At 45.5% G+C, this 13453-nt stretch overlaps 1 protein-coding gene across 1 annotated transcript in view; it reads right to left on the reverse strand.

Annotated features, from left to right (window-relative positions):
- Nucleotides 1-12755, reverse strand: part of LOC311149874 (WD repeat-containing protein on Y chromosome-like) — a gene marked incomplete at both ends in the record, with an annotated part of 33333 nt that extends 20578 nt beyond the window's left edge. Inside the window, 14 exons of the mRNA XM_084187114.1 lie at nt 3123-3193; nt 3299-3526; nt 3686-3793; nt 4018-4155; nt 4475-4623; nt 4834-4901; nt 5212-5342; nt 6183-6253; nt 6370-6485; nt 6714-6798; nt 7003-7120; nt 10217-10403; nt 11323-11426; nt 12645-12755. Coding sequence (XP_084043240.1) covers nt 3123-3193; nt 3299-3526; nt 3686-3793; nt 4018-4155; nt 4475-4623; nt 4834-4901; nt 5212-5342; nt 6183-6253; nt 6370-6485; nt 6714-6798; nt 7003-7120; nt 10217-10403; nt 11323-11426; nt 12645-12755 — 1685 coding nt within the window. The remainder of the gene's footprint in view (nt 1-3122; nt 3194-3298; nt 3527-3685; nt 3794-4017; nt 4156-4474; nt 4624-4833; nt 4902-5211; nt 5343-6182; nt 6254-6369; nt 6486-6713; nt 6799-7002; nt 7121-10216; nt 10404-11322; nt 11427-12644) is intronic.
- Nucleotides 12756-13453: the final 698 nt, after the last annotated feature.

A 13453-nucleotide genomic window follows, 5' to 3' on the forward strand; every position in this document is an offset into this window, starting at 1 on the left:
GGCCCGTCTGAAGTTTGCTAGAGTGCATTTGGATGATCCAGAAGAGGATTGGGAGAATGTCATATGGTCAGATGAAATGTTTGAAAACCATAGCAGCCACCATCTTAGGGGCGGTCAGTGTTTGTATGGGTATTCTTGTATTATGTGGTTGTTGTCTTGTTCCCTGTGTCCGAGGATTGGTGAGTAAGGCGTTGGTGAAATGCAGTATCTCAACAATGATGAGAGATGGACCGACTCCGGACTCTGACCAGGGGAATGTGAAAAACGATCCTCCAGGCTTGGTGGATGACGAGGATTTTGACCCTGAAAGACCGCAATTGGATGAAATGTTTATTAGTTCTGACATAATCTCTGAGATTAATCATGCTTGTAAATACATTTATCCTGAATGTGAAAACATTTAGTCAAAGGGGTGGATTGATAGATTAATTTGTATTTTAAGAATAATTACTAAAGGATTTCACCCCAAATACAGTATACATGTGTGAATGGTGTTAGAGTTATAATGTAGTGTCAACCCACTAACAGAGGGGGAGGAGTTAGAAACTGCTGAGAAAGCATTCCAGGGTTGTCACGTTCGTCGATGAGAGAGGACCAAGGCGCAGCGTTACGAGCGAACATATTTATTATTTAAACGTACACACGAACAAAACAACGAAAACGTGACGTCTATGGTACAACATGAAACCACACGAACAAAATCCCACCAACACAAGGTGAACACAGACAGTTTAAATATGGCTCCCAATCAGAGATAACGAGCCGACAGCTGACACTCGTTACCTCCGATTGGGAGTCATTTGACCAAATAAGGGAAACACAAAACCAAAACGAACACACCCTGGCTCAAAATACAAAGTCCCGGAGCCAGAGCGTGACAGTACCCCCCCCTAAAGGCGCGGACTGCGACCGCGCCTCAAAACCCCAAAATAGGGGAGGGCTGGGTGGGTGTTGCTCCTCGGAGGCGGCTCCGGCTCCGGGCTTGACCACCACCCTACTTCAATCCCCGCATAATGGCCCCGATCCGATCTGACCCAGCTGGCTGGATCAGGACTGACGACGCGCATCCCTGGCTTAGCGCGTGAGGCAGGAACGGACCGGACCTGGCTGACGATACGCACCCTAGGCTTGGTGCGTGGAGCCGGAACGGACCTCACCAGGCTGACGACTCGCATCCCTGGCTTGGTGCGAGTAGCAGGAATGGGCTGGACCGGGCTGACGACTCACACCCTTGGCTTGGTGCGAGTAGCAGGAACAGGCCAGACCAGGCTGACGACTCGCCCCCTTGGCTTGGTGCGAGTAGCAGGAACGGGCTGGACCAGGCCGACGACTCGCATCCCTGGTTTGGTGCGAGTAGCAGGAACGGGCTGGACCAGGCTGACGACTCGCACCCCTGGCTTGGTGCGAGTAGCAGGAACGGGTTGAACCAGGCTGGCGACTCGCACCCCTGGTTTGGTGCGAGTAGCAGGAACAGGCCGGGTCGGGCTGGCGACGCACACCGTGGGCTTTGTGCGTGGAGCAGGAAGAAGCCGGGCTGGGCTGGCGAAGCGCACCTCAGACTCGGTGCGGAGCGCAGGAACGGGCCGGGCTGGGCTGGCGACGCGCACCACAGACTCGGTGCGGAGCGCAGGAACGGGCCGGGCTGGGCTGTCGACGCACACCGTAGGTTTGGTGCGGGGAGCAGGAATAGACCGGACCGTACTGGGGACACACACCACTGGCTCTACACCGGGATCTGGAACGGGCCGGACCGGACTGGCAACACCCGCCAGTACCTCTCGCCGTGCCTCTACACCTACCATCCCCTCTTCTACCAGTGGCCCCCGTAACCTGGCGGCCTCTTCTGCAACCCCGCTGGACCGCTCCATAGCGGCCTCCTGCTGCCCCGACGTCGTGAGCCCCCCCCTAAAAAATTTCTGGGGGTCTCTCCAGGCCTCCAACATTCTCTCCCACCTCTCGCTCCTCTGTCTCCAACCCTCCTCACTCAACTCCTCAATGGGCTTGACCCAGTCGAAGCTGCCACGGAGATCATTTGGCGATGGCCCTTGGACACGCTGCTTGGTCTGGTCTTGGTGGGATTTTCTGTCATAGTCGTCATCTAAAAAGGACCAAGGCGCAGCGTTGCGAGCGAACATATTACTATTTATTTAAACGTTCACACGAACAAAACAATAAACAACGAAAACGTGACGTCTAATGGTACAACACGAAACCACACGAACAAAATCCCACCAACACAAGGTGAACACAGACAGTTTAAATATGGCTCCCAATCAGAGATAACGAGCCGACAGCTGACACTCGTTACCTCCGATTGGGAGTCATTTGACCAAATAAGGGAAACACAAAACCAAAACGAACACACCCTGGCTCAAAATACAAAGTCCCGGAGCCAGAGCGTGACAAGGGTGAAGGGGACTGAGAAGCTGTTTAAAGGTGGGCGGAGCAAAGTGCCTTTGTGTGTCAGGGGGTATAAAGGCTGTGTATGTATTTTTTGGCGCCAGAGCTCTCCATGATTAAAAATACAGATCATTCTTGCTGGTTGCGGACCTTTGTTTAATTCATGATTAAACCAGAGAATTTACACCCTCTGGGAATTATTCAGAGCATTAAGTTTGATTAATCAGAGATATAAATTATCGTGACAATATACTTCTCCCATGTAGTAGTTCAGGAGCAAAAAAAATATATATATATATAATATAATTATTGTAAAATTAACTGTGTCCATAAGGTGTAGATAGTAAGTATAGACCGGAAGTAGAGGCCTGGGCATTGTTGTTCACTAATTAACTCCAAGTAGGGAAAGGATGGCGGGGTTGAAAAGTAATAAAGGGGAGTATATATATAAAAAACATGGGGGATTGGAAGTGATGCAGACAATTACATTGATAGAAGATACAATCTATCTGCAATATTAAGCTGATCCATCCCCCCCCAAAAAAATAAAAAAATAATTAAAAAAAACACACTCTCCATCAAAGGAGCCTTAAAGGTACACTCAGCATTACAACATCGTCAAGCATGAAGTCGTTCCGCTGTGTATGATGATGTCACATTGCTCAGTATTTAACCCTGCAGACTTTAATGACAAATGGGGTTTCGATGGGAGGTGTACTCACAAGTACCACATGACCCTTTTGCTCCAGCCGGACACATATATCCTTTGGTTGATGTAGATTACCCCCGTCACCTGGAAAAAGATCAGGGTCAGAGTTTCTTATCCCCCTATTGGATAAGGCTGAATGAAGGTAGGCTATATACTGATCCCTGATCTGTAGTTAGGGGTAACTTCTACCTCGTTATCATTCAGTATGGGGAGTGTAGCTAGCAGCGCTCCGTTGTTGAAGTTCCACAGGCGCAGGGTGCCGTCCTTGGACCCCGTGATGAGGCGGCGCTTGGGCCCGTCGAATGTCATGGCCGTCACCTCCACCGCCTTCTCCGGGGACGTCTGGAACTGCATGATCTTCTCCCCCGTCAGGATTTCCCACACGCTCACCACGCCGTTATGACAGCCACTCACTACCTGGGACAGAGGGAAGGAAGGAAGGCATATTGAGGTTCAAATGGGACAGAATGTTTGTTTTCTTTCTTTTTCCTCACCTTGTGTTGAACGAGGCGTTTGTTCGTTCATTCATTCTTTCATCCATCCACCTGGTGTTTTAGAGTATACCCAACAACACACCTGTTTGAAGTTGGTGTTATAGAGAGCTGTACACAGGGGCTGCTCATGTGATGTCTGTAGCTTGTGAAGTGTATCCACATCATCCACCACTCCATGTAGAACCCCTATCTGCACACAAAGATTGCCGTTATAATAGGCAAAAAAAACATAGCTGTTGATGCAAGAGTAGTTTTCACATGTTTGTGTGAGATGATAAATTGCATTTGCATGGCTTCCTCGATGCCCATTAGCAGACCACTTAGCCACCGCTAATCTCCCTAGGGCCTTGATTACTCAATCAGTCCCCTTTTATGTGTCCTACAGTATGTGAATGAACAAGATGGGGAGCCTACCAGGAAGGTGGCCAGCACCAGGGTGTTGGTGTCTCTGTTGTAGTGGAAACTGGAGATTGGGAAGCGACTCATGGTCACATTCCTGGAGTGGATGTTCTGGAGACAGGCACAGTCCTGCAGGTCCCACACACGCACATTCTGAGACGAGAGACACAGAGAGAGAGAGAGAGAGAGAGAGAGAGAGAGAGAGAGACACAGAGAGAGACACAGAGAGAGAGACACACAGAGAGAGAGAGAGACAAAGAGAGAGACACAGAGAGAGACAGAGCGAGAGAGAGAGAGAGAGACAGGAAAGAAAGCATATATTGTGTGATCATATGCGTGAAATCAAGCAAAGTGATTCTCTTCCATTCATGCATGGCAGTTCTTGCTCATCACATTTCTCATAACATGATTTCAAGTAATTCTGATCACTGAGTAACCAGAGACCGTAGATCAGGTTTGTCCCCAGACAGACCTTGTCCTTGGAGATGCTAATGATCTTGTTGTCGCTGCTGTTGACCACGATGTGTGTGATGGCTGTGGAGTGGCCCTTCATCTGAGAGGTGGCACAGTTGTTCACGTACGGGTTCCAGATCCTCACAATGCGGTCAAAGCCTCCAGTCACTATGACAGGGATTCATTTACATTCAAAACACAACCCTTCTTTTAACTTTGTTATTAATTTATTTACACACACAAAGTAAAGATATGATGGTAAAAATGTGCAGGAGGTGAAAGAAAACTGCTGATATTTTTGCACGAACATCACCCAATTGCAAATTGCCTTATTATTACACTTTTGTGAAAGAGGATTCATCCTAATCAATCTCTTACCCAGAATGTTAAACTCGGGAGAGTAGTCAAAGCAGAGGATTCCTTTCCTCAGCTGAAAGCATGAGTTGCTGTGATGGAGGAGAAAGCATACAGTCACTTTTGGAAACTAATTGTATTCCTAAACGTACTATCTAAACATTTAGTACTTTAGTGAAAATGGACAAAATGCTACTGTAACAATCAGGGCAATTATTCAGTGTCTTAAAGTAGGACTTTTAAAGGGCACCTGGTCCTAGATCAGCACTCAAAAACACTTTGTGAATATGGGCCCTGTTCCTCTGTACGGTCTATGGAGATACAGAGATGTGTGAGTGGAATAAGGTAAAATAGAGAGTTCCTGGACCACTATGTGTACATGGCAGGGCAGGGGGAACATACTGGATTTTAGCCTTCTGAGAGTGGGGCACAGTGGTGAGCACCATGGAAGTTTGGTCAGAGGCACAGCAGGTGGCGACAGCGTTTAACTCAGGTAGGAAGCGGATCTGATGGCACCAGTTATTGTGCAGGGCCTGGGAGGCGGGGGGGGGGGATGAGCGGCACAGAGGCATGATAAGAAGAGATACCGTAATAATGTGAAAAAAACTACAACATGAGTGGGATACTGAAAAAAGGAGAAAGAAATAAGAAATCAAGACCAACGTAATAAATAGGCAATAGAGTAGTGTAATAAAGGCTGCTGAGAGGGAAATGAAGGTGCATGTGGTCTACTGCAGTCAATCAGTCCATCTTCCGGCCCAGGGCTCCCTCCTGACAGGCAGACTATCATCTTCGACCTGATTAGTATATATTAGTCAGTGATACAGGATACATCCTCAAGGTCACAGATGGGTAATGGGACAGTCCCTTTGAGACAGAGACTGATCCATCACCGAGGTAGAGAAACTCTCTCTCCTTCACCCCATCCTCCTCTCCATCTCTCACAATGCTGTTGTCATCCCCTTCTTTTGTCACCTCTATTCTTTTTCCTTCCTCTCCAACAGGCGAACAAAGAGCCCAAAATGGTTTCGCTCACAAAGGAGATGTAAAACTGTGTTGACAATTATAAAAATAGAGACCTTATCATTAACGTTGTTTTCATTAAATCCTTTACAACATCTCTGCTAGACTCTGTGGAGCAGTATAGAGGGTCACTGTCCACCTAAATCTTTACTCCAGTCCTAAAGATCTACTGGTGGGTAGGCCTTCTTCCAAACCTGCAGTAACAGACCCTAATTTAGCTAATTGTAAAGTGAAGACCTTGATTAGTTGAATATTTGAATCAAGTGTTACTGCTGGGCTGTAACAAAACCAGGCACAGATACCTGCTCTTAGACTGACCAGAATAATTGCCTTTTGAAAGCACTACTTACCACTTTGAAACACAGAAAATACTTGGAGGTGTTCTTCAGCAGAGCTGGGACAGGGATGCGGCAATTCCCCCCTGAGACAGAGAGAGAGAGAGAGAGAGAGGGTAACCATCCACCAACCAACTAGCTGAGAACCATCATAAGGTGAAGGGAAGGGTTTGATCATGTACATTGAAGGGAGGGTTAGTACCAGACTTGAAGGCCCCGCTGTTGAACAGCCCATACTGGAGCACATCACTGGAGATGAAGACAGACACATAACCCTCAATGTCCCCTATCGAAAACACTGCTTTGGTTCCATCTGACCTGGACAGACAGACAGACAGTGTGGGAAATGAGCCTTACACAACAAAATGCATTGTTATCATTAACAGATCCTCCCTTCGACTGATCTGATGTTTTATCTAAATATGTGTTATGCCCTATAGCCAATACCATACCAGTAATTTAAAGTCCTAGCCAATGCCCTATCAGTAACATGATTCACTAGACTAGCTAATGCCTGGTAATCTAATGCACTAGCCAATGCCCTACCAGTAATCCATGACGACCACGTAGCCCTCCAGTCCAGTCAGAGAGAATACAATGTCACACTTGCTGGCGCTGATGTCATAGAACTCTAACACACAGACAGGCATAAAAACACAGAGAAACACGTAAAATAATGTCTAAAGCTATTCAAAGTGAAAGCAAGGGATGTTAAATTGCTACTACCAAATCTGGTCTGATTTGGTTCATGGTTTTATTCAGGGTTACATACAATTCTTACAGACACACTTCAAAACACACACTTGCTGCAGGCTCCACACATGCATACACACACCAACGTCTCGTCCGGTGGAGGAAATAGCCAGGAGGTTAAGGTTGCTCAAGCAGATCATGTCGGTTACCCAGATTTGCTGAATGGAGGTGGAGGGTGGGGCTCGTTTCAGCTGGTCCAACTGATGGAGGACAGACAGAGGAGGAAGGTCAAAGGTCAGTAGACCCCTAGAACCACACATACATACATATATTCAGTATAATTCAAAAGTTTGGACACACCTACTCATTCAAGGGTTTTTCTTTATTTTTACTATTTTCTACATTGTAGAATAATAGTGAAGACATCAAAGCTATGAAATAACACATATAGAATCATGTAGTAACCAAAAAAGTGTTACACAAATCAAAATATTGTTTATAGCTGAGATTCTTCAAAGTAGCCACCCTTTGCCTTGATGACAGCTTTGCACACTCTTGGCATTATCTCATCCAGCTTAATGAGGAACGCTTTTCCAACAGTCTTGAAGGAGTTCCCACATATGCTGAGCACTTGTTGGCTGTGTCGTGACGTGACTCTCATTAATATGATGACTGTTATTTATCGAATCAACTAACTATGTTTAATTGTTACTCAATTCAATTAATCATGTAACAATTAACTCATTATGATTTGGGACACAGTTGACGTTGAGATGTGTCTGTCACTTGAACTCTGTGAAGCATTTACTTGGGCTGCAATCTGAGGTGCAGTTAACTCTAATTAACTTCCTTTCCTGTGGCAGTCCTCATGAGAGCCAGTTTCATCATAGCGCTTGATGGTTTTTGCGACTGCACTTGAAGAAACATTTTCCGGATTGACTGACCTTCATGTCTTAAAGTAATGTTGGACTGTCGTTTCTCTTTGCTTATTTGAGCTGTTCTTGCCATAATATGGACTTGGTCTTTTACCAAATAGGGCTATCTTCTGTATACCACCCCTACCTTGTCACAACACAACTGATTAGCTCAAATGCATTAAGAAGGAAAGAAATTCCACAAATTAACTAAATCCTAATAAGTTGCAAAGAAAAAGCCATATCTAAGGCTGCCCATCTTTTATTTTTATTGGCCAGGCTGAGATATGGCTTTTTCTTTGCAACTCTGCCTAGAAGGTCAGCATCCCGGAGTCGCCTCTTCACTGTTGACGTTGAGACTGGTGTTTTGTGGGTACTATTTAATCAAGCTGCTAGTTGAGGACCTGTTAGGCATCATGGGAAAATCAAAACAAATTGTAGACCTCCACAAGTCTGGTTCATCCTTGGGAGCAATTTCCAAACGCCTGAAGGTACCACGTTCATCTGTACAAACAATTGTACGCAAGTATAAACACCATGGGACCACGCAGCCATCGTACCGCTCAGGAAGGAGACGTGTTTTGTCTCCTAGAGATTAACGTACTTTGGTGCGAAAAGTGCAAATCAATCCCAGAACAACAGCAAAGGACCTTGTGAAGATGCTGGAGGAAACAGGTACAAAAGTATCTATATCCACAGTAAAACGAGTCCTATATCGACATAACCTGAAAGGCCGCTCAGCAAGGAAGAAGCCACTGCTCCAAAACCGCCATAAAAAAGCCAGACTACGGTTTGCAACTGCACATGGGGACAAAGATCGTACTTTTTGGAGAAATGTCCTCTGGTCTGATGAAACAAAAATATAACTGTTTGGCCATAATGACCATCGTTATGTTTGGAGGAAAAAGGGGGCACTTGCAAGCCGAAGAACACCAGCCCAACCGTGAAGCACGGGGGTGGCAGCATCATGCTGTGGGGGTGCTTTGCTGCAGGAGGGACTGGTGCACTTCACAAAATAGATGGCATCATGAGGAAGGAAAATTATGTGGATATATTGAAGCAACATCTCAAGACATCAGTCAGGAAGTTAAAGCTTGGTCGCAAATGGGTCTTCCAAATGGACAATGACCCCAAGCATACTTCCAAAGTTGTGGCAAAATGGCTTAAGGACAACAAAGTCAAGTTATTGGAGTGGCCATCACAAAGCCCTAACCTCAAGCCTATAGAAAATGTGTGGGCAGAACTGAAAAAGCGTGTGCGAGCAAGGAGGCCTACAAACCTGACTCAGTTACACCTGCTCTGTCAGGAGGAATGGGCCAAAATTCACCCAACTTATTGTGGGAAGCTTGTGGAAGGCTACCCGAAACGTTTGACCCAAGTTAAACAATTTAAAGGCAATGTTACCAAATACTAATTGAGTGTATGTAAACGTCTGACCCACTGGGAATGTGATGAAATAAATAAAAGCTGAAATAAATAATTATCTCTACTATTATTCTGACATTCCACGTTCTTAAAATAAAGTGGCGATCCTAAATTACCTAAGACAGGGAATTTTTACTAGAATTAAATGTCAGGGATTGTGAAAAACTGAGTTTAAATGTATTTGGCTAAGATGTATGTAAACTTCCGACTTCCAACTACCATACCCCGTTCAAAGGCAGTTAAATATTTTGTTTTGCCCATTCACCCTCAATGGCACACATACACAATCCATGTCTCAATTGTCTCAAGGCTTAAAAATCCTTCTTTAATCCGACTCCTCCCCTTCATCTACACTGATTGAAGTCGATTTAACAAGTGACATCAATAAGGGATCATAGCCTTCACCTGGATAATCTATGTCATGGAAAGAGCAGGTGTTCTTAATATTTTGTATACTCTTGTGTATATAGACCACTAATCCCATTTAATAAGGTTTAAGTAAGACACCTGCCTGGCGCATAGGTCTTCTAGATCACATTACTGAGATAGCATCCAATGAGTTTCAGAGGTTTTAGAGATATTGAGATATGAGATGTTGATAATCTTGGTCAGGCTTTACAGAAGCACAGAGGTATTAAAACTGAGAGCCCATGGAGAGACTCGAGGCAATCCGCCTGACAACTGTGTCGACAGTGGCCCGCCCAATCAGGCAGGTGATGTGTGGCGCCCCCTGTCCCCGTGGAGCTGAACTACACCTGTCTGATTTATTGCTATGGCAGGTGTCTACTTTATTTCCATGGATGAGTCATTGTGGTGGTGACAGGACATCCATCCTTCTCTATGGAAGAGCAGCATTGACTCAGTTAATATTTTCATCCTACCATGCAATGCACTGAATTCCTCTCTCCTAAGTCTAACCTCTGAAGGGAAGTGCTCTGGTGTTTTAAGTGCACGCACACACATAAATTCGCACTTGCACACACACAGTCGCGTGCACACAAAGGCACACACACTCACGTTGACAGTGCGTGTCAGTTTGAACCTCTCGCTCCAGTAGTTGAGGATACCGTCTCGGCTGATGGACAAGTAGCGTCCCAATTGGACGCGGGTTTTGGGCACGGCCCTGCCCTGCCCCCCGTTCTTCTCTGCCTGGGGGGTCTGGAAGGGGTAAAACTGTAGCCGGACGATGGGCTCACAGTGGGCACTGCAGAGAACCAGACAGAGAAACCACACAGACCTCACAAACCACCAAGACATCAGTCAAAGAACAAAACCTGTGTGTGGATTGTGTTGGACATTTAGGATTTAGAGTATTTTGTTTGTCAAATACCGTACATGAGAAAATGTGGCAAGCTGCAATATTTCTAAAGACCTATTCTCCAACGATTCCATTAAATTACATTATCTTAGCCATTCTCTGTTAATATTTATAGACTGCCTGTATCCATGTCTCCTATAGTCAGAAAATAGACCCCAGGAGGACTGGATGCCGGTGATCTCAGACAGATACACTGAATGATCTACTGCCATTACACCGTGAGTAAGGAGAGTAGCAGTGCTGTGTCATCCACAGACATGAGTCACTGACACAGACAGGGGGATGCCTGCATGCCCACACCAGACACACACACACGCAACCCCACACAGACAGAGAGAGAGAGAGAATAGAAGAATGCAAAGGCAGTGGGTGTAATAAGTGGGGGTTAGAAAGTACTTGGGAGATTCATGGCCAAAATCCTTGGACCCTTTGAATAATTTACATGTGAAACTACAAAGGCGCTGTTAGATGCAAATAATCTCTTTCACACTTTCCACATACATACAATGGGGAGTAGTTGTCCTAGCCATCATGTTATAGCCAACCATAATGGGAACCATCCATGTCTATCTGAAAGCCATCTCTCTTTTGTCTCACATACAGCAATAGCATCCAATCTTTCTCCGGTCTCCCAGGCATGGCACCGTACCATGACAACACACCTAACCCAGGGTTGAAATCATGGACTGAAACAGAGGGACTGCTTGGACTTGTCCAATAAGAAATGCTTGTTTTTGTTTTCCATTGCAAACCATTTTGCTACAGTGTGCCGTAATGAATAGGACCCAAGTGATAGAGCACTTACACAGGGACGATCTTTAGAGGTTTGGGGAAGTAGAGGGGACGGTTCTGCTTCTGTAGGGAGTCCTTCTCTCTGTACTCCAGCAGCATGTAGTTTAGATACTCATCCTACAGGCAGACAGGCAGGCACACATCATGAGCTACTGTATGTCCAAGGGCGAATCAGAAATGGCACTCTATTTCCCACGTGCGATATAGAGAGTAGGGAATAGTGTGTCATTTTGGATGCATGAAAAAGAAAGATGCAATCATTTTATAACCAATGTTTCGACAGCAAAGCTGTCTTCATCAGAGTATAATGACAAACACTGCAGGTCACTAGTTTATATATTTTGAAAGGGGACACACAGGTGTCTGTAATCATAGCTGGCTGTGGCCTGATTTCATTGGTTGATTTACAGATGTAAATAGACATAAAAGTCATGAATGGATAACATGCGATTATAAATACAAATTGGCTACATAAGCCTACAAATATTATTTATACTGGATAGCAAAAACAGAATAATCACAAGAATGGCTTCAGATCAAACTCTACGTTGAATGTGCGGCTCCGCTTTTCTTTTTCAAGTGTTCTACTCCGCTAGCCAGCACCTCTTCTGAGCAGGGGTGCATTTCTTTCGGTTCATTTTGGATGCAGCCAACATGTACGTGGAGAAAAGTAGAGTTATAAATGTTGCTTGCTGCTTGTGAGCATAGAGGTTTGCCAAAAAGTCTAATGATCCATGGGTTTCATGAGCAAGATGCCTGTGGATGTATACATATAGGGAGAAAATATAGTAAAACCATCGGTGAGAAATGAAGAATCATACACAACTCCATTTGAAACAAAAACAATGAGATCATGTGTTATTCAAATAAGTCCTTTCTCCCTCTGGAGTGGTCTGCCCCCTGTGGATGTTGCATTTCAGTCTTGTCTAGAAGAAGTCTGGCCTGTATCAGTGTGTGTGTTGTTCATACTTCAGGCATTCCGGATAGGAGATTTCCACCACAGTCAACCTCTGTGTCTCAGCACACAGACATCCCTGGTCTGACCCTCTGTCTAGTAACAGGGGAGGGATCATCATAAAAAATGGTTTGGAATGCCAGCTGGGGGTTTGAGTCAGAGGGGGCTTACTGTCTGTGAGAGACGCGTGGCGCTCTTTGGGACACACCCACTCAAGCATGTAAAAAGCCTAAGGAAGGATGGAATGACTCTTTTTATCCCCCTAATCCCAATTACTCCCCATCGTGTACCCATTAACCCCTGAGCAATAAAATAAACATAAAAAGCCTTTGTCTACTGTCCTCAAAACTACCAGCTTGGCCAGACAGACAGACACCCACCCAGTCCACACCACCGTCACAGTTGGTGTCCACCTTCATGAAGATAATGTCCACATCTTCATCATCAATGTCACCCATGATCTTTTTGATCGCCTCACGAAACTCTTCCATATCCAATCCTTTCAGAGGAAGACAGGAGAAAAGAGGCTCATTAGAATATAGTGTTGATCCATGGTTGTATTTCTGATCATGCCACGTCTTCAGACGGTGTTGAAAATGAGCACAGAGATGGCACTGCTATAGAGTCAAGAGGCTTTCATGAGGTGTGCGAGACATTAGAACGGTACCCTTGTCTCCAGGCTAATTGCTACCGCATATAGACAGAGATAGAGACATCCAGCTAGTGGACGTCTCTATCAGAACTGGATCAATGGGAGAGGATGGGCTGTGGATGAGAGGCACGAAATCTATGTACCTCCCCCCCCGTCGGTGTCTGCCTCATGGAACATGGCCTCAATGCGTTGAAGGTGCTCCTCGTTGATCTGGTCCTCCACACGTCCCTGGTTCCTCTTCTCCCCCTCCTCTGGGGAGCCACTCTTGGTGCACCCGCAGCCAGCAGTCAGCTACACAACACAAGGGACGGGACAGAGGGGATAACAGTACTACATCTTTTACATCTCACAACCTGACAGACAATCAGACCAAGAAGAATACAGTAGAAGGGTCTGTAATGCACAAGAGGTCTTTACACTATACCTGTGGTCCATTTTGTTTGTGCTTGTCTCCATCAGTAGGGGACCTGGAAGCAAAGTTGTTTATGCAGACACAAATGTGATAAACATTTACAAAATGATGATCCTAAATGTAAA

The sequence above is a fragment of the Coregonus lavaretus genome (genome assembly GCF_964263955.1).
Source record: "Coregonus lavaretus genome assembly, chromosome: 22".
Classification (NCBI taxonomy): domain Eukaryota; kingdom Metazoa; phylum Chordata; class Actinopteri; order Salmoniformes; family Salmonidae; genus Coregonus; species Coregonus lavaretus.